At 41.7% G+C, this 20,388-nt stretch overlaps 1 protein-coding gene across 4 annotated transcripts in view; it reads right to left on the reverse strand.

Moving 5' to 3' along the window:
• Nucleotides 1-20,388, reverse strand: part of LOC133638587 (leukemia inhibitory factor receptor-like) — an 83,135-nt gene that overhangs the window by 15,859 nt on the left and 46,888 nt on the right. For 3 of the 4 annotated variants that reach the window (XM_062031367.1, XM_062031366.1, XM_062031369.1), the window contains exons 10-16: nucleotides 15,703-15,925; nucleotides 13,314-13,493; nucleotides 7,992-8,093; nucleotides 7,758-7,919; nucleotides 1,237-1,365; nucleotides 1,050-1,143; nucleotides 905-971 (exon numbers count right to left, since the gene is read on the reverse strand). In XM_062031367.1, the coding sequence (XP_061887351.1) occupies nucleotides 905-971; nucleotides 1,050-1,143; nucleotides 1,237-1,365; nucleotides 7,758-7,919; nucleotides 7,992-8,093; nucleotides 13,314-13,493; nucleotides 15,703-15,925 (957 nt within the window). The remainder of the gene's footprint in view (nucleotides 1-904; nucleotides 972-1,049; nucleotides 1,144-1,236; nucleotides 1,366-7,757; nucleotides 7,920-7,991; nucleotides 8,094-13,313; nucleotides 13,494-15,702; nucleotides 15,926-20,388) is intronic. The other variant, XM_062031368.1, reaches the window with a different exon arrangement.

Raw genomic sequence — 20,388 nt, forward strand, 5'->3', positions numbered from 1 at the left:
AATAAAGCTTGGTTAAAAGATTTAAGTATTATTTATGTTTACACTCTGGTATTCATGTTAGAACAATACACAAGCCTGCAGCAGCGGTGCAATACCAGGGGGGCATGTGTGACCCCAGGGAACATGCTTTATCAGTATCATGTGTGCACTGCAAAACATACTAAGTGTAGCCATTAATCTTGGCGCCCTCATTTTGATTTCTATTACAGAAAAAGCAGCATGAATTGTTTTATTTATTTTTGTTTTGTAGGAGTTTTATATATTGTGCTCCTGAGGTAATGTTGCTGATCAATTTGACTTCATTATTATTTATTAGGTTTATTTATTTATTTTTTTATTTTCAATATTAAGTGGCTCAAGTCGGTCAAAAATTGTTTATAGTTTAAATGAGGAGTTTTTGGGGGGTTTTTTTCAGGGAAACTGATACACTTGAAAGACAATTGCAATAAAGGGGGGCGTAACAGGAAATAATTAGGAAGCAATTAATTAATTCAGCTGGACAAAACACAGGCCTTCGGAGGACATGCAAAGGTACACAGAGAGTACGATCTGAGATTGAAACCCACAACCTTCTGGCTGTGAAGCTGACATGCACATTTGTTCCATACATCTTTTGTTGTAGAAATTATTCATGAAATTCTGGACTGTTTACCGTATTTCAACATTTGTCTATTTCATTGCTTGATGAGCTCTTAGCTGACGTCCTTCCTGTTGCACGGTTTAGCATGCGTTTACCGATACACACTTTGTGTAGCAGTTACCATAGCAACACATATGCAACCTCACTGCCCCCAGTACACGGGTGTGGAGGGTTTATTTTGACCTAATGTCTCTCTTTTCTAATTGCTCTTTCAAGTTATACTGCTATTCATGAGTGTAATGAAGTAATGAAAACAATGCTTACCAGTGATGCTGTCCACTTTTCCTTTAACACTGGCTTCGGGATTGGCGGGTAGAGCTCCAGTTTGATACTACAAAGTGTGACATTGCACAGAACAGTTAGAAGGGGCCAATCAAAATGTGAACGATGCATGTGTTGTGTTGCTCACCATTCCCAGTGTCTGCAGCAAAAGACCACAAAGAGAAGTAAGAAAACCAGAAGAGTAACTAGGGTGATACAGATTGCGCTGATCAGGTTATCAGCTGGTGGAAGACAAAGAGTGTGTGATTTGCTTTCAGATCAAGTTACATTCAATGAAATTACATGAAGCTACATTTATACCCCAAGCAACTTACTCGGTGAATTCAAGATGGCGGTGACATGTGTCGCCCCGCATTCTCCTACAGCAGTTTTTGCCTTCAGCGTGAATGAGTATGAACTTATTTGAAGGTTTCTTGCCGTCAGGCTGGTGGCCTGAGGATTGTCTGAAACAAAGAGACAGTTTGATGTGATAAAACAGTGCTTCTTAAACTTGTTTTCAACAAGTACCACCAAAATTACCAACATTAAAATGCAGTAGCATAGTAGGCCTAAGTGTTCATTAAAAACAAGGCAGAGGTTTTATTGAACAAGTATATTTAATATTTATGGCCGCTGTAACATATGCACACAGTTTGAACAGTAACACTGTGTTTGAATATAGGAAAGTAAAACATTGTTCTTTAATGGGGGACGGCGTGGCGAAGTTGGTAGAGTGGCCTTGCCAGCAATCGGAGGGTTGCTGGTTACTGGGGTTCAATCCCCACCTTCTACCATTCTAGTAACGTCCGTTGTGTCCTTGGGCAAGACACTTCACCCTTGCTCCTGATGGCTGCTGGTTAGCGCCTTGCATGGCAGCTCCCGCCATCAGTGTGTGAATGTGTGTGTGAATGGGTGAATGTGGAAATACTGTCAAAGCGCTTTGAGTACCTTGAAGGTAGAAAAGCGCTATACAAGTATAACCCATTTATCATTTATAATCAAGTGATTATTTAGCGTACCATGAGATGGAGCCCACGACTGTGGTACATATATATATATACATACATATACATTGTGAGTTTAGGAATTTTTGATCAATGTTTTAAGTGACATTTTTGATCAATGTTTTAAGTTTTCGGGGCAGTATCAGTATGGTGAGACAGTGGTTAGTGCATGTGCCTCACAATATGAAGGTCCTGAATAGTCCTGAGTTTAATCCCGGGCTCGGGATCTTTCTGTGTGGAGTTGCATGTTCACCCTGTGACTGGGTGGGTTCCCTCCGGGTACTCCGGCTTCCTCCCACCTCCAAAAACATGCACCTGGGGATAGGTTGATTGGCAACACTAAATTGGCCCTAGTGCAGGGGTGGGCAATTAATTTTTACCGGGGGCCGCATAAGCAACCCGAGCACTGCTGGAGGGCCACACGACAATATTTCAATTAAATTTTGCTCAATATTATTTTTTATATACCGTAAGATAAATAATAATGATGATAATAATAATAATAACAATTAATAATAATACCAATAATTTAATTTAACCTAACTTAACTTTATACAAAAGCAGATTGCTTTTGATGGTTTTATTTGTATCACTGTTTTACACAACACTTCCTGATGTATTATACAATGCAAGAATGTCCATTTCTGCACATGGTTAATTTATGTCACTTTATCCTGCATTATCCAACATTTTCCCCCGTCAGATTTGGACAACCATCTGCTGTTAAAAATCGTTTTTAATCATATTTATTTTATATTGGTTTTATATGTAATTATTTTTTCTTTTTATTCAGTCATTGGTGGAACTAAGAATAATATTTGAATATTGTTTTTAATATTGTTGTGCAGCACTTTGGAAACATTTTGTTGTTTAAATGTGCTATATAAATAAAGTGGATTGGATTGGATTGTCACACCTGCCAGCTTGTCTCATTTCAGTCCTAACATGTCCAAAAACGCATTTACCTATGTGAACAAGTCATTACCTGTGGTTGTCTCTTTAATTCACTGCATGGCTGCCAGCTACTCCGTGATTTGAAAGTCTGCAGTTATCCCACGTAAGAAGATGAGCAGCTGGGCGGTGTCACGTACATCACAGCTCTTATCCAAAGTTAGCGAAAAACAGTCCATGTCTCCGGGCATATCAGCGCAACAGAGTCCAATAAGCACTCCTTATTAAACACCCCGTCAGAAAACGCCTTACTTTTTCTGGCGCTTTTGTGAGAAATGACGAAACTTGTCCTGACAGCTGCATCGCTAGGGGTGTGAAATATGGCAAAAAGTCCTTGTTGGGTTTGCAGTTTTACCATCAACGCATCAGCCTCCCTTGCGAGCGCTTCATCAGACAGATTCAGGTATTTTTCCTCGTGCTTCGTCATGTAGTGGCGATTCAAATGATATTCTTTAAACACAGCAAACTGTGTACCACAAATTAAGCACACGGCTTTACCTTTAATTTATGTAGAGAAATACTTGGCAGTCCATGTCTTGTTGAAAACACGCCATTCCTCATCAACTTTTCACTTTTCTCTTTTCAGCGTCTCATCACTTGTCGCTGTGCACCTCCACGCACAGGTTACACACGGACATACACCCATTAATAACACTTTTCAAAATAAAAGCAGCACATTTGTATTGCGCGCACGACATAGATGTTTTTTAAACTTTATTTTGTAATTTGTGAATGCGCTGTTCAGTTCACTCACAATCGCACATGCGCATACGTCCACACGGAAGTAATACAAATAACGTTTTTCAAAACAAAAGCAGGACCGTTGTATTGCACACTCGACATAGATACTTTTTAAAATGTATTTTGTAATTTATGATTGGCCTCACGTGGGCCGGACAGGGATGCACAAAGGGCCGGATGTGGCCCGCGGGCCGCAGAATGCCTAGGTCTGCCCTAGTGTGTGAATGTGAGTGTGAATGTTGTCTGTCTATCAGTGTTGGCCCTGCGATGAGGTGGCGACTTGTCCAGGGTGTACCCCGCCTTCCGCTCGAATGCAGCTGAGATAGGCTCCAGCACCCCCTGCGACCCCAAAAGGGACAAGCGGTAGAAAATGGATGGATGGATGGGTTTTAAGTTTTCCATGTCTTAAAGAAAAGCAGAGGATTTAAATTTGACAACAAATACTGTATTGATGTTTTATTCACTCTATACTGCACAATTATAGTAGTGTTTTAATTCCTCGTAACCAATAATAATAGTTCATTATAATTACAGAATTATTATTTTTTAATTACAAATTACAAAAAATATATATTATATAAAAAATATATTATAATATAATAATATAATATATCAGTATATTTTATATACTGTAAATATATAATATGTAAATATTACATATATGTTATATTTTATATTGATACTATGGTAAATTTTTTGTCTACTTTATACCTTTTGTTTTCGCACTCTTTTTGTGCCCTTGGTGCATTATCCTTTCCAACCTTATCCTTTCCATCCTTTGTAACTGAGCTACTGTGTGGAACAATTTCCCTTGCGGATCAGTAAAGTTTGTCTAAGATAGAAACAACATCAAAGTCTTCTGTATTTGCTCTGTCGTCTACAAGTTGCAGACATTCTCTCAGTATGTTTTACACTTGAAAAGTGTTTGTCTGTCCTAAATATTATTTTATGTCCCTAAACATTTAACCCCAAATTAAGAGCATTTGTGAACTGTTGAGCGCGAGCCATAGCTGTGATTTTTGTCGGCAAATGATAGACGATGAGAGATTATCATCACACTTTAACATCTCGGTCATGTAAATGCTGCATCTTTACTGGCTCAATATTGATAATGAGAAGATGATCTTCATTGCCCTACCCTTTTCATATAAAGTTAAAACAGATACATGTAAACTAGTAAGTGAGGATACCAGTGTGTTGCTAATTGTTTTTATCCTGCTGGCGTCCACATATGTGGACATCACATTTTTGGTTGTGTTGACCACAATACCATTTTTTTTTTAACAAGACCCTCGTTTCCACTTACGAGAACATTACACTGCCAAGAGAGGCGTAGGAAGAGTACATCACATCACAAGTTAGATTTTAAAATGGCTAAAAACACATCCAACAGTTCAGATGGCAAGTTTAAACTTTTTTTGTTTTTTTATACTCATTGGATCCCAAAGAGCCCAAATAGCCAAGATAAATTAAAAAAAATGCATGTTCATACAAGAGTTTGGGTCTTTCAAAGCTACACTACATTACCCAAAATACTTTAGACAGTAATGGAAAGTAAATGACAATTGTGCCGATCAAGCAATCTGGAATGGTTGTATTAGTGTTGTCCCGATACCAATATTTTGGTACCGGCCTTCTTGGCTTTATTTGAACAAAAAATATTACGGTACATTAAACATATGTTTCTTATTGCAAGTTTGTCCTTAAATAAAATAGTGAACATAAAAGACAATTTGTCTTTTAGTAGTAAGTAAGCAAAGAAAGGTTCCTAATTTAGCTGCTGACATTTGCAGTAATATATTGTGTCATTTTCCATTCTAGTATTTTGTCAAAATTATTAAGGCCAAGTGGTAGAAAATGAATTATTAATCTACTTGTTCATTTACTGTTAATATCTGCTTACTTTCTCTTTTAACATGTTCTATCTACACTTCTGTTAAAATGTAATAATCACTTATTCTTTTGTTGTTTGGATGCTTTCCATTAGTTTTGAATGACACCACAAATTTGGGTATCAATCTGATACCAAGTCATTATAGGATCATACATCGGTCATATACAAAGTCCTCACGTGTGAAGGGACGTGCTTCCTGAGTTTATAAACAACAACATTTTTTAAAAACGAAAGAAGATTTTGTAATGCTAAAAAATATCAATGTAATCATTAGCACTATCGACAAGATACGCTCCTGTACTTGGTATCATTACAGTGGATGTTAGGTGTGGATCCACCAATGGCGTGTGTGTAGTGGAGCATGAATAGCTATTCCTCGTCCTGCAGGGATGATACTTGTAAGAAACGTACTTTATTTGTCGCCATGGAGGCGAGGATTACTGATTTAGAAGTAGCTACAACACTGCAGACTGCGGATGGACTTAGCTAGCCATGTCTTAAAGCACCTCTTCCTGAGTGCGTTTCAGTGTTATAGCTTCACCTTTATCATTAGTTTTTAAGCCAAAATGTGTCCGTTCTCCCGGGGCCGGGGGGTGGGAGACCGGTATTTTTTAGAGGCTGTATCGTACAGAATATGATTCATTAGTATTATACTATATACTATAAATATACTATATATACTAAATACTATATTAATACCGGTATACCGTACAACCCTATGTTATATATTGTTATACATTGCTGTTCATGCTTCGCCTACACGTAATATAAATATAGATTTTGATTGGACAATTTAGGTGTGTTTACGTGCCGCTCAGAGACAAATTTGATTGGCCAAAATGAAGTTGATTGACACTAGTGTGCGGAGAAGTAGTGGGCATTGGACAAAGTTGTGACGCTGCACCTTTGGCCCAATAGCTTTTGTGGCTCTTTGTCTTGGCTTATTTATTTATTTACTTTGTCATGGGGCGTGCACAGTCAGCTGCTCCTTCGTCTGCACGTGCCGCAGGACACGCCCATACACACTCTGCTTCTGCTGCCACGCGCCAGCACAGCTGTGCGCAATCATCAATCGACACACCTGCTGCTGATGACATCACGCCCCATAAAAGCCAGCGTGTCCAGAGAACCAACGCTGGAACGTAGTCTCTGCTTGCAGTAAGCTTTCGTCTCTGGCTCCTCACCTTTGTTTGCTCGCTCCTTGTGACCTTCGACCCTTGTGCTCATTTGTCTCTTGTTTTCCCCAGTATTCCCTCCGTCGCCTTGGAAGTGAGCAGTGCGCCTCACTTCTCTGGACCCCTCTGGATTCTGATTTGCCTCCCTCGATCCTCGACCCCCACTTTGGACTTGGACCTCTGGACGCCCCTCTCAGCCCCACGGACCCCCGTTTGTTTCACGGACTCTCCTACCTGCCTCGCCCTACTGAACTGGTCACCTTCTCACTCAACACGCACTTACAACAACCACTGGTAAATATTCATTGTAACGCTTCACATAGTCCTGCAAACATACACAGTAGCATACACACTCCACCACATCATCAAGCTCTAAATAAACTATTGAGCTTATTCTTGTTGCTGTGTCGTCTCCTTCCCCGTCCAACATAACAGGCTTGGTGCATGTTGCATCAGCTCTGTGAGCAACCAAAACTCTATTTGACTTGGTGCCCTGTTGAGGGCGAGCGATGGCGATTGAGGGGAGGGTGAGAGTGTGGTGCGCCTGGAGCTGGTTGATCCGTCAAAACAGTCAGCCTGACCAATCCACGTTGCCATAGCACATAACTTAGTTGCTAGCCGCTTGTCAGACGGGAATTAAATAAATGGTAAATGGGCTATACTTGTATAGCGCTTTTCTACCTTCAAGGTACTCAAAGCACTTTGACACTATTTCCACATTCACCCATTCACACACACATTCACACACTGATGGCGTGAGCTGCCATGCAAGGCCCTAACTACGACCCATCAGGAGCAAGGTTGAAGTGTCTTGCTCAAGGACACAACGGACGTGACTAGGTTGGTAGAAACTGGGGATCGAACCAGGAACCCTCAGGTTGCTGGCATGGCCACTCTGCCAACTGCGCCAAGCCGTCCGAATTAAAAATAAATACAATATCAGCACCGGGGATCGGTGTTTGTGATCGACAGTAAAAGGAATTCATCGGCATTGGCGATCAAAAACTTTTTCATGACAATACTGAACAGCACATCCCTAGTAATATCATTAAAAGGCGTCCATGACAAAAAACAAATGAGTTTCACGTTACCTGTACTGATATTCATGACAATGTTGTTGTTGTCGACCCAATATAGAACATAGCCTTGTATGAAAGCAGGCTGCTTTTGTAGAGATACACGGTTCCAGGTTACCTCCACATCCAAATTCCTTTGTGTCCATGTAAATGGCTTGAAAAGACCATCTGGTATGACTTGAAAACATAACGCAGGGAAGCGTCAATCAGTATTTTACCACACATGCACCGACAACAAATGTAGCTTACTTTTCTCTTTGATGTATCCTTCTCTTCTCTCCAGAAGCACTGGAGCTCCTTGTGTGCAGGCATGTACTGACAGCAAGTATCTCACGCCTTCTCCCAAGCTTTCTGGAGAAGACGAGGCAAAGACAAGGGGTGTCATCAATGTCGTGTTGAATTCACGCACCAGGTTTAAAGTGCCGTAGCATAAAGTCACATCACGCAGCCAACCTTTCAACTCTCATTCAAAGTGCAGACCTCCACTGTATAGAGCAGTGTTTTTCTACCACTGTGTGCCGTGAGATACAGTCTGGTGTGCCGTGGGAGATTATGTAGTTTCACCTATTTGGGTAAAAAATATTTTTTGCAAACCAGTAATTATAATGATAAATGATAAATGGGTTATACTTGTATAGCGCTTTTCTACCTTCAAGGTACTCAAAGCGCTTTGACAGTATTTCCACATTCACCCATTCACACACACATTCCCACACTGATGGCGGGAGCTGCCATGCAAGGCGCTAACCAGCACCCATCAGGAGCAAGGGTGAAGTGTCTTGCCCAAGGACACAACGGACGTGACTAGGATGGTAGAAGGTGGGGATTGAACCCCAGTAACCAGCAACCCTCCGATTGCTGGCACGGCCACTCTACCAACTTCGCCACGCCGTCCCATAATAATGATAATGATAATCCACAAATAATGTGCCGTTGTTGAGTGTCTGTGTTGTCTAGAGATCGGCAGAGTAACGATGTAATACTCTTCCATATCAGTGGGTGGCAACAGGTAGCTAATTGCATTGTGGATATCGGGAACATGGTTTGCAGACGACAGCGGGAAGCAGTGTGCAGGTAAAAAGGTATCTAATGCTTAAACCAAAAATAAACAAAAGGCAAGTGCTGCTAAGAAAAGGCATTGAAACTTAGGGATGGCTACGCAAAACAAAGCTAAAACTGAACTGTCGGCAAAGTAAACAAAAACAGAATGCTGGACGACAGCAAAGACTTGCAGCGTGTGGAGCAGCAGACAGCATCCACAAAGTACATCCGTACATGACATGACAATCAACAACAAAATGGGAGCGCAAGACAAGAACTAAAACACTACACACAGGAAAACACCAAAAAACTCCAAATAAGTCACGGCGTGATGTGACAGGTCGTGACAGTACACCTACTTTGAGACAAGAGCTATAGTGATTCATGGTTGGTTATGGTATGAATTCATATCCAACAATTGCGAAAACAACTTTTTACTGTCAATATTGGCTGCTAAGTTTAATTTTTTTATGTTTTCTGCTGGTGGTGTGCCTCCAGATTTTTTCAATGAAAAAAATGTGTCTTTGCTCAGAAAAGGTTGAAAAACAGTGGCATAGAGATCTTTAAACAGTGGTGTGCCGTCAGGGCCAGCAAGACCTTCTCTGCTGGCCTAACATAATCAGAAATTATGATCATTATTAAAGATAAAATACATTTTTTATGTACTTTCCCTAAATATCTAAAAGTATTCATATTCTCTTCATGTCATATTATGCTCCTTCTAGTGCTGTTGTTTTTAGGTTAGAGTTTGTATCCAATCAGAATTCAGCTAGCTTGTGTTGCCGTACTGTACGAAATCTGCCAGGGGCCTTCAGAATCAACAATGCAGGTGTCCGTGCACTGCAAGTGAACGGGTACATACAGTTGATAGGTAATTGCGATAGCCAATCAGATCGTGACTTGCTGTCAGTAAGGCCTTCTAGCTGACCTCACGTTGAACGTGACATTGACACATCCTGTGATTGGATGATTGGATACTCACTGGGAGCAGAGCCACACCCGGGACAGTTAGCGGCTGAATTTGAGAACACATACAGTTGATAGACAGTTGCGATAGCCAATCAGATCACAAGTTGTTGACAGTAGGCTATCTAGGTAGTCTGATGTTAACGAGACTGTGATTGGATACTCACTTGGGAGTCCCAAGTATCCAATCACAAGTTGCAAAAACAGGATGTGGCACCGGAGCCATACGAGCCATAGAAAGCCACAGAAAACTCACAGGTACAATAACCACAAAGATAAAGTGTTTGTCTTACACCTAGTAATCTGCTGTGGACTGACGAAGCCAAGTAATGCAGGTTTAGCGAGCGGTGCGCGCTCCCATGAAGGAAATCAATTTTTGGCAGGCAATCACATTTTGGCACAACATCTGCGGTGAAATGGTTTGCCCGCCACTTTCACATGAATCAAACGACTACGGGGGGTACCACTGGCTTATACGGCGTTGGATGGGTGCTACAAATTGTGGGTTGAAGTGAAGTGAAGTGAATTATATTTATATAGCGCTTTTCTCTAGTGACTCAAAGCGCTTTACATAGTGAAACCCAATATCTAAGTTAAATTTAAACCAGTGTGGGTGGCACTGGGAAAAGGTGGGTAAAGCATCTTGCCCAAGGACACAACGGCAGTGACTAGGATGGCGGAAGCGGGGATCGAACCTGGAACCCTCAAGTTGCTGGCACGGCCGCTCTACCAACTGAGCTATACCATCCTAAATATTTTATATGTTAATTTTTTCATGTTTAATTTGTTTCATACAATTCTTTTAATTTTGACAGTACCACGTAAGGTATGTTTAATTGCTGAAGCGGGTTTATTGAATGCTAAGTGCGCCGAAAAATAGACAGTTGTGTACACTGTTGAGGGGATTCAATGCCCAGTAGTGTGCAAGCGGGTTTCTGTGTAGTATCTCCAGCCGTGTCCATGTGGTGACATAAATCACGGTATTTTGAGAGGTGAAGTCGGACTAAGTAGGACATCACTGAAGGCCTAGGTGAGAAACGCACAGCCCGCCACTGTCTTTAAATGATGTGACAGCCCTATCGACTTCAAGTTAAAAGTCTGCGGTCAACTCTTTTTCCAGCGCAAACTCTTAAAGTGCCCATCTAATGCTGACAGCATTGGCACTTTTTCATAGTTCTGGACCTAAAAAGATGGGCGGGCCTGCATCAACCTACTGACATCAATTACAGAAGACTGGAGGCAATTTCATATTGCGTAGTATGTGTTTTGGTAGCATCTTCATCCCGAATCACAATATTTTCACACAGCATTTAAAGGAATGATCAAATATGTCTGCCAGATGCATTGTTACAGGTGGTAGAAATACAACTAAAGAAGGTGTCAGCCTTTCTAATTTATCAGAATATAAGGAAAGTATGGACCTTTGCAGTAAAATGGACTCACGCAAAATGGGACAGACCAAGCAAGAGTGTAACTTGCAGCGATCATTTTAATTTGTCTGACTTCAAAGACGAAGGGTTTTGTTCGGATTTTGGATGGATACAATTTTAAAGACTCCAGCCAAATGTGATCCCGAAAATCAGGACCACTTTTGAGGAAATAAAGACCTGCAAAACCTGCAGGAAAATCGGAAAGAGAGGAGCAGACCTAGCGCTCAAAAATGAGAGAAAAAGAAAGTATTGCATGCTTTTCTACTGATGTTTTCCTCAAGATGCTGAAAGAAATTGAGCAAACACAGGTAGAGGTGTCTAAGGAAGAGGAGAAGGAAGATTAGGAAAGTCTGGAAATGACGATCTTTTTATATTTATTTTTTGCTTATAATGTTAACCATATCAGTTATTAAGTAATCGTGAAAGAAGAGGACGAAAACATGGAATTAAGCAATCAAAATAGTAATTTTACATGCCTTTTTCCACACTGTTTATAAAGGGGTTGGGGGCATATAGTCTGGCGATAGAAAGCGGGCAATCCAAGTACGGTTAGTTACCTATCGATTTTTCAAAAACTAATTGATATTATGGGAAATTACTGCCACATTCATTTTCAGGACCAACAAATACAACAGGAGAACTTGTGAGTAAAATGAAAAGGGTAATTTGAGGCATTAGGGAGTGAGGTTTATCAACAGACATTTGTACAAGATGACCTCTGGTACGCTGGCATACGGACTAGTTTGTTACGCGCAATGTTTGGCCATACAAGAAGTTAAATGAAAACCAGGGCAATATTTAGGCGCATTTTTTGTCAAAACACGAACCGAGACAAGCTCTACCAGCTCAGCGTGCCCGACTCCCTCTGCAGTTGGATTAATGACTTCCTGACAGACCAAAGACAGCACGTACGGCAGGGGAAGATTGTCTCGGACAGTCGAACCACAAACACTGGTACTCCTCAGGGCTGTGTACTCTACCCCTGGCTCTTCTCCCTGTATACAAACTGCTGCACCTCCAGTCACCAATCCGTAAAACTGCTCAAGTTTGCGGATGACACCACCCTCATCGGGCTCATCTCGAATGGCGATGAGTCCGCCTACAGGAGAGAGGTGGACCGGCTGACGTCCTGGTGCAGCCTCAACAACCTGGAGCTGAACGCCCAGAAAACAGTGGATATGATCATGGACTTCAGGAAAGTCACAGCCCCACCATCCCCCCTCACCCTGATTGACTCTCCCACCCCCGTCCCCATTGTGGACTCCTTCCGTTTCTTGGGCACCACCATCACCCAGGACCTCAAGTGGGAGCAGACCATCAGCTCCCTCATCAAGAAGGCCCAGCAGAGGATGTACTTCCTGCGGCAGCTGAGGAAACTTAAGGTGCCGACCGAGATGCTGGTGCAGTTTTACTCAGCCATCATAGAGTCCATCCTGACCTCCTCCATCACAGTGTGGTTCCCCAGCGCCACAGTCCAGGATAAGAATAGACTTCAGCACATCGTACATGCTGCTGAGAAGGTGCTTGGCTGCAAGCTCCCATCCCTCCAGGACTTGTTCTCCTCCAGGACCAGGAGGCGTGTGGGTCGGATCACAGCTGACTCTTCTCACCCTGGACACACACTATTCTCCCCTCTCCCCTCAGGCAGGAGACTACGCTCCACCCAGACCCACACCTCCCGCCACCTAAACAGTTTTTTCCCCTCGGCCATCAGGCAAATGAACAATAACTCATAACAGTAGCTCCTTGAATTCCTTGAATTCCTTCTAAGTTTATCTGATAGCTCAGTTACAGCTCTTTTTATTACCAAATATGTGTTATGTGTTTTATGTCGCACGTTTGCACCAAGAAAAATTCCTAGTTTGTGAACCCGTTCTCAAACAATGGCAATAAAACTATTCTGATTCTGATTCTTATTCTGATTTAACATTGTTTTTGTAAGTTGAAAGAAGAGTTCAATACATGCTGTAGATTATACAGTCAAAGATAATACCGTTTTTTTGTTTTAGGCCCAATGTGCAAATTCACTGTCAAAATTAAAACATAACTCTTCAGTCACATATGTCAAGTTGTATTGAATAAAAAAGAAACGTAAGATGAACAGTTTTAAGGTAACTTATGAATATAAACTCACTTGAATGTATATTGACATTAGTTTCAGTGGGAGGGATTCTGAGCCAGTCCACCCCAGATGTCCCTACAAACGGACGCCAGTCAACAATAAAACCGCAGCTGGCTGAGGGACTGGGAGACCAGGATAGGTTGAACCCGCCATTACTGCCGAGTATCCTGGAAGATTTAATTACACCGCCGCCTGGAAGTGAAGATTTAAAGTTACAAGGTGACAGCAACATTATGGCCACTTTCCCAACCTAACTACTTGCAGTACAAGTGTATCGACAATTGATAACCATAGAGTTATAAATAAAGCCACCTGCAGAAAGTCAGTTGTGAGGAAAATGTGTGTGAATGCTGAAGAGTTGAAAATGAACTGAAATGTTGAACGTGATGAGGCAAGCGCTTTCCGTGTCTAAATGGCGAGCAAAGTGTCCCAACTTGTCGGATTGTATTCTCAGCCATCTACTTTCCAGGTGAGAGACATGATTTATGATCTACAAACACTGTTTCCATATGAGTTGGGAAATTGTGTTAGATGTAAATATAAACGGAATATAATGATTTGCAAATCCTTTTCAACCCATATTCAATTGAATGCACTACAAAGACAAGATATTTGATGTTCAAACTCATAAACTCATTTTTTTGCAAATAATAATTAACTTAGAATTTCATGGCTGCAACACGTGCCAAAGTAGTTGGGAAAGGGAATGTTCACCACTGTGTTACATGGCCTTTCCTTTTAACAACACTCAGTAAACGTTTGGGAACTGAGGAGACACATTTTTTAAGCTTCTCAGGTGGAATTATTTCCCATTCTTGCTTGATGTACAGCTTGAGTTGTTCAACAGTCCGGGGGTCTCCCTTGTGGTATTTTAGGCTTCATAATGCGCCACACATTTTCAATGGGAGACAGGTCTGGACTACAGGCAGGCCAGTCCAGTACCCGCACTCTTTTACTATGAAGCCACGTTGATGTAACACGTGGCTTGGCATTGTCTTGCTGAAATAAGCAGGGGCGTCCATGCTAACGTTGCTTGGATGGCAACATATGTTGCTCCAAAACCTGTATGTACCTTTCAGCATTAATGGCGCTTTCACAGATGTGTAAGTTACCCATGTCTTGGGCACTAATACACCCCCATACAACCACAGATGCTGGCTTTTCAACTTTGCGCCTATAACAATCCGGATGGTTCTTTACCTCTTTGGTGCGGAGAACACGACCCCCACAGTTTCCAAAAACAATTTGAAATGTGGACTCGTCAGACCACAGAACACTTTTCCACTTTGTATCAGTCCATCTTAGATGAGCTCAGGCCCAGCGAAGCCGACGGCGTTTCTGGGTGTTGTTGATAAACGGTTTTCGCCTTGCATAGCAGAGTTTTAACTTGCACTTACAGATGTAGCGACCAACTGTAGTTACTGACATTGGGTTTCTGAAGTGTTCCTGAGCCCATGTGGTGATATCCTTTACACACTGATGTCGCTTGTTGATGCAGTACAGCCTGAGGGATCGAAGGTCACGGGCTTAGCTGCTTATGTGCAGTGATTTCTCCAGATTCTCTGAACCCTTTGATGATATTACAGACCGTAGATGGTGAAATCCCTAAATTCCTTGCAATAGCTGGTTGAGAAAGGTTTTTCTTAAACTGTTCAACAATTTGCTCACGCATTTGTTGACAAAGTGGTGATCCTCGCCCCATCCTTGTTTGTGAATGACTGAGCATTTCATGGAATCTACTTTTATACCCAATCATGGCACCCACCTGTTCCCAATTTGCCCGTTTACCTGTGGGATGTTCCAAATAAGTGTTTGATGAGCATTCCTCAACTTTATCAGTATTTATTGCCACCTTTCCCAACTTCTTTGTCACGTGTTGCTGGCATCAAATTCTAAAGTTAATGATTATTGGCAAAAAAAAAAAAGTTTATCAGATTGAACATCAAATATGTTGTCTTTGTAGCATATTCAACTGAATATGGGTTGAAAATGATTTGCAAATCATTGTATTCCGTTTATATTTACATCTAATACAATTTCCCAACTTATATGGAAATGGGGTTTGTACAATAAACTTACAAGGAGCAGGGAAATTAGGAAACAGCAGACCACTCGATGATGTAAACATAGGGATAAACGGAAGTGATTAAGTCACTGCTATATATACTTTGTATGTGTTAGCGCTTATAATAACAATATCACTAATATTTGGTTAATATTCACGAAATGTAAAGTGAGTATTTTTGGCGCTTTTTGAATGGTTATCGATTGGATTTTGTGGGCGGAATAGTGGGGCTCCCATTAGCTCTGCTGTAAGTGGACTTTTATTTACGTTTATTTTAATAGTCAATATTTGTGACTGACCAGATAATGCATTTGACTTTCCAGCTGATCATCATACCTGGATTGAGGATGGGGATTGTTACGGATGAAGGAGAAGAGCTTCCATTTGAATTCCTGGCTGTGACACTGACTGCATACTCTTCCTTGGAGTTCAGACCGAGAGCAAAACTGTTCTTCGGGTGCGTCACACTGGATTTCTCTTGTCTGTCAGGGGTCTTGGTGGGCGCCCATCTTATTACATAATCTATTATGTCTCCGTGGCTTTGGTGTGCCAGTGGTACCTGCAAAGAGTAAATATTGGTATATGCTGCAAAATTCTAGAACATTAGTAACATGTCATTCTAAATTGGTTGCAAAGGAAAACTGTATTTTTTTGTAATGATAATAGTAAGAGAGACAGTGAATAAAGGATTACATTTGTGCATGTCAATGCTGAAGAGCTGAAGTTGAACTTAAATGCTGTACGGAAAATGCGGAATTAATGCCTTTTAATGCCAATCACAAACGCCGATTCCCACTGGCTGACACTGTATTTATTTTTAGTCCCTCGTTGACAAGCGGCTAGCAGTGTCTTCATACATAGTGTGGAGCCCCTCCCCTAAGCGAATATTCACCTTACGACAAATACACTGCATTTAATAGTATCTTAAGTAACATTACCACTGGAGGATGAGGCTAAACATTATACACACAGAGAGCTGACAGCTAAACTAACCGCTAAGTTATCTTAAAACACCAGGGAATAAGTGCTTAATAAAGTTTAGGAAGTGTAAATGTAACCACGTTACAGTTGAAGGTAAGCCGTTATTAATAGGAAATTAACAAGTACATTAATATGAGAGAGGATAATACAACTGTTGGTGTGTCAACATTGTCACAGTCTGTACGCAACACATATGAGGGCAGATCGATACATAAATTGGTGGTGTTAATACGAAAGGCAATATGTAGCTTCTTTTTTTTTTTTTTTAATGTTTACAAACTCTGGAAATAATTTCCTGGACACATGAGCACATGGAAGGCAACAATCTAAGGATTTAAATGAGTAGTTGATAGTAGGTTTTGCTTTTGTTACATCCAAAGACATGCACCTGGGGATACGTTGATTGGCAACACTAAATTGGTGAATGTGAGTGTGAATGTTGTCTGTCAATCTGTGTTGGCCCTGCAATGAGGTGGCGAATTGTCCAGAGTGTACCCCACCTTCCGCCCGAATGCTGCTAGGATAGGCTCCAGCCGCCCCCGCGGCCCCGAGAGGGATAAGCGGTAGAAAATGGATGGATGGATAAATATTTTGTACTATTGACATTGTTTTGGTCAAACAAATGTATGTATTGTCCAGTGTGGACCCAACCTTCCGGCCTAGTGCAGCTGGCATAGCCCCCCACGACCCTACTTCCTCCCCCACAATTCCGAAAGGGATAAATGGTGGAAAAAGGATGTGCCGAGAAAATCGATTAAAATGCACCGTGAGGTTATTTTGCTAATTCAATTGGTGGGCAAGCCATGCTGTGCAACAAAAATAGTGATAGAGTAATGCTCTATCATGCTCCATGCTCCTGCTCTATCGTCTTTAATAGTAAGAGTCATTCAATACAGTTTGAGTAATTTCGAAATATTGGCTTCGGCCTACTTACTGTTGCATAAATGTTCTCATTATTAGCCTGCAGACAGCGCTTCAAATTGGTTGTATTTAAAAAAAAATCGAGCCAGGTGAAGCGTGTCTGATGTCTTCTCTTCTCTATCATCAAGGTGTAGAAAACATACTGTATTGAGGTGTGTAACAATACAGTCTTGTTTTCCCAGTGAAAAATGATTGGATCCTGCCGTGATTTACCCCCCATGCCACTGTGACTGGATAGATTCCTAACTTGTCCAATCTGCCTAAAGAGGAAATAAAATATGATTGGATTTCAATCAATCAATCATCCATCCATCCATCCATCCATTTTCTACCGTTTGTCCCTTTTGGGGTTGCGGGGGGTGCTGGAGCCTATCTCAGCTACAATCGAGCGGAAGGCAGGGTACACCCTGGACAAGTCGCCACCTCATCACTGAGCCAACACAGATAGACAGACAACATTCACACTCACATTCACACACTAGGGCCAATTTAGTGTTGCCAATCAACCTATCCCCAGGTGCATGTTTTTTGGAGGTGGGAGGAAGCCGGAGTACCCGGAGGGAACCCACGCAGTCACGGGGAGAACATGCAAACTCCTCACAGAAAGATCCTGAGCCCGGGATTGAACTCAGGACTACTCAGGACCTTCATATTGTGAGGCACATGCACTAACCCTTGTTCCACCGTGCTGCCCTCAATCAATCAATCAAATTTGATTTATATAAGCCTAAATCACGAGTGTCTCAAAGGGCTGCACAAGCCACAACGACATCCTCGGCTCAGATCCCACATCAGGGCAAGAAAAAACTCAAACTCAATGGGATACAATGAGAAACCTTGGAGGGGACTGCAGATGTGGGGACCCCCAGCCCCTGGGCGACCGGTGCAATGGACGTCAAGTGCATCTAGCATGATTTCGACTTGATTAATTTCGTCATTGTTTTAGTCCAGCGGTCTCAAACTCATTTCAGGGGCCACATAGAGGAAAATCTACTCCCAAGTGGGCCGGACTGGTGAAATCATGTCATGACAACTTAAAAATAAAGACACCTTCAGATTGTTTTCTTTGTTTAAAAATAGAACACGCACAATCTGAAAACATACAAATCTGTCACACCGTGGTGAGGGAAGTCCTGTTTTGGGGTTGTCTGGCACACTTCCTGTTTTATTTTGAAAATTCTAATCCTCCTCTCGTTTCAGGCCACTTGCCCTTACTCCTGTGTCACTGGTCTGATGTCTCTCCTGATTGCCTGATTGTGCCCACCTGTGTCACCCTCCCTCATGTGTATATAGTCCTCGTCTTCCCCTGTCTTGTTGCCAGAGTATATCGTCTCGCTACGTACCTCCAGCCTTGTCCACAGCCTTGTCCAAGTTTGATAAGTATTGTCTCGCTTTATTTATTGATTTCTTTGTTCCCTCTGTGTGAGAGTGATTTTCTTTTGCTAAAGTTTTTCGGACAAGTCTTTTTGTATTAATTTTCATAGTGCCTTGTCTTCCTTTTTTCCTCCTTTTGGAGCGCTCTTAGTTTACAGGCTTCTTAACACTTTATAACATACTTTCTGTTTATAGCTTCTCGACTTCCTTGCATGAGTGATTTTCCTTTTTGTATATAATCATAGATTGTTTTTTTGTTTTGTTATTAGACACGTATATAACTTTTGCTATTGCCTTTTTCCTCCATATGGAGTGATTTTCTGTTTATTGCCTTATGTCCTATGCTACATATCCTTTTGTTGATCGAATATATCATAGATTTTGTAGCCACTTTGTTTTAATCACTCTGTCCAAGAGATAGCAAAGAAAACTCTAAATAAAGTCTGAGTCAATTGTCACTCTTCTGCACCTGAGTCCTCATTTTCACCCACACCTAACACAAATCATAATGTTGTTGTTATTTTACACTTACATGTTGCTGTTCAAAGTAGTCTATCGTCATTTGTCGTGATTTATAATTTCTGAATAAATGATGTGATAATGTTCATCAGTCAAATAGGTGTGAGTCTGGCGGAGTTTTAAAATGCTCTAATTGGTGTAAAATGGTATTCTATCAGAAGATGTAATAAATAGTAATATCAAAATCAAATTACAGCATGTTATTATTGTAATTTACTATTTTTTGATGTACTAACATCTTGTAGTTTATTCTCTACATATGTAGCATCATCTACAACAAAACCTGTGAATTTGGACTCATTTCATGCATCACACATGAAGTTAGAAGGGGATACATGTTATTTCAGCATATTTATGTGCACCCAGATAATGTGTCCCCAGTCCTCTATCTTAACAGGGCAACCCAGCTCCGCCCCCTCTGAAGTCATGCGCACTCCTGTGGCAGGGGATATAAAGAATTGCTATTGTGACATCCAGTGGACACATTTAGAAGAGCAGTTTCTTTCATTAAACAATTTCAGCTAATTTTTATACGTACGTACGTTTGACACCCCTGTTTTAGTCAATGTGCATTTGTTTTGATTAGTTATCATCCTATTTTAGTCTGGGGGAAAAATAGGTTGTTGCCGATAACTGAGACACAACTTTTTATTCATCAAAATGAACATCGAGGCAGAAGAAACATGCCCCTGACTGGAAGGATAGACAGAAAGTCAATAATACTACTATTACTTCTACTATCAGGAGACACTGAACTCAACCCTGGACCTGCAACAACACGGTTAATGTTGTCCCGACTGGCGAAGACTAGCAATGCTACTGCTAGCGTCGCCATCGAAGCTAACTCGGCTACCGGCTCGTCTCAGCTCAAGCTCACCTGTGCTCCTGCGGTCGGCGGCTCGGCGGAGGACTTCGCCCCGTTCATCGACACGGTCGGAGGCTCGGCGGCGGCGGTGGAGGACGACCCGGTCATCAGAGAAGGCAGCGACTCAGCGGCGGTGAACGACGCGGCGGCTGCGGTGGACGGCGACCCAGACATCGGTGATTGCGGGGAACTGCACGAGATGGCGGGGGTCCACGCGACCTCTCCCCGGTCCCGGACGGCCGAGGACGCGCCATACACAGGATTTAGAGGCGCCTTTACACAAACATTTTCGTTATTCTCTTTCTCTTTGTCTTCAAAAAAGCCCGCCAAAAGGAAACCCAACCCATCCCCCAGCAACCCTA

The sequence above is a fragment of the Entelurus aequoreus genome, linkage group LG21 (assembly GCF_033978785.1).
Source record: "Entelurus aequoreus isolate RoL-2023_Sb linkage group LG21, RoL_Eaeq_v1.1, whole genome shotgun sequence".
Taxonomy (NCBI): Eukaryota; Metazoa; Chordata; class Actinopteri; order Syngnathiformes; family Syngnathidae; genus Entelurus; species Entelurus aequoreus.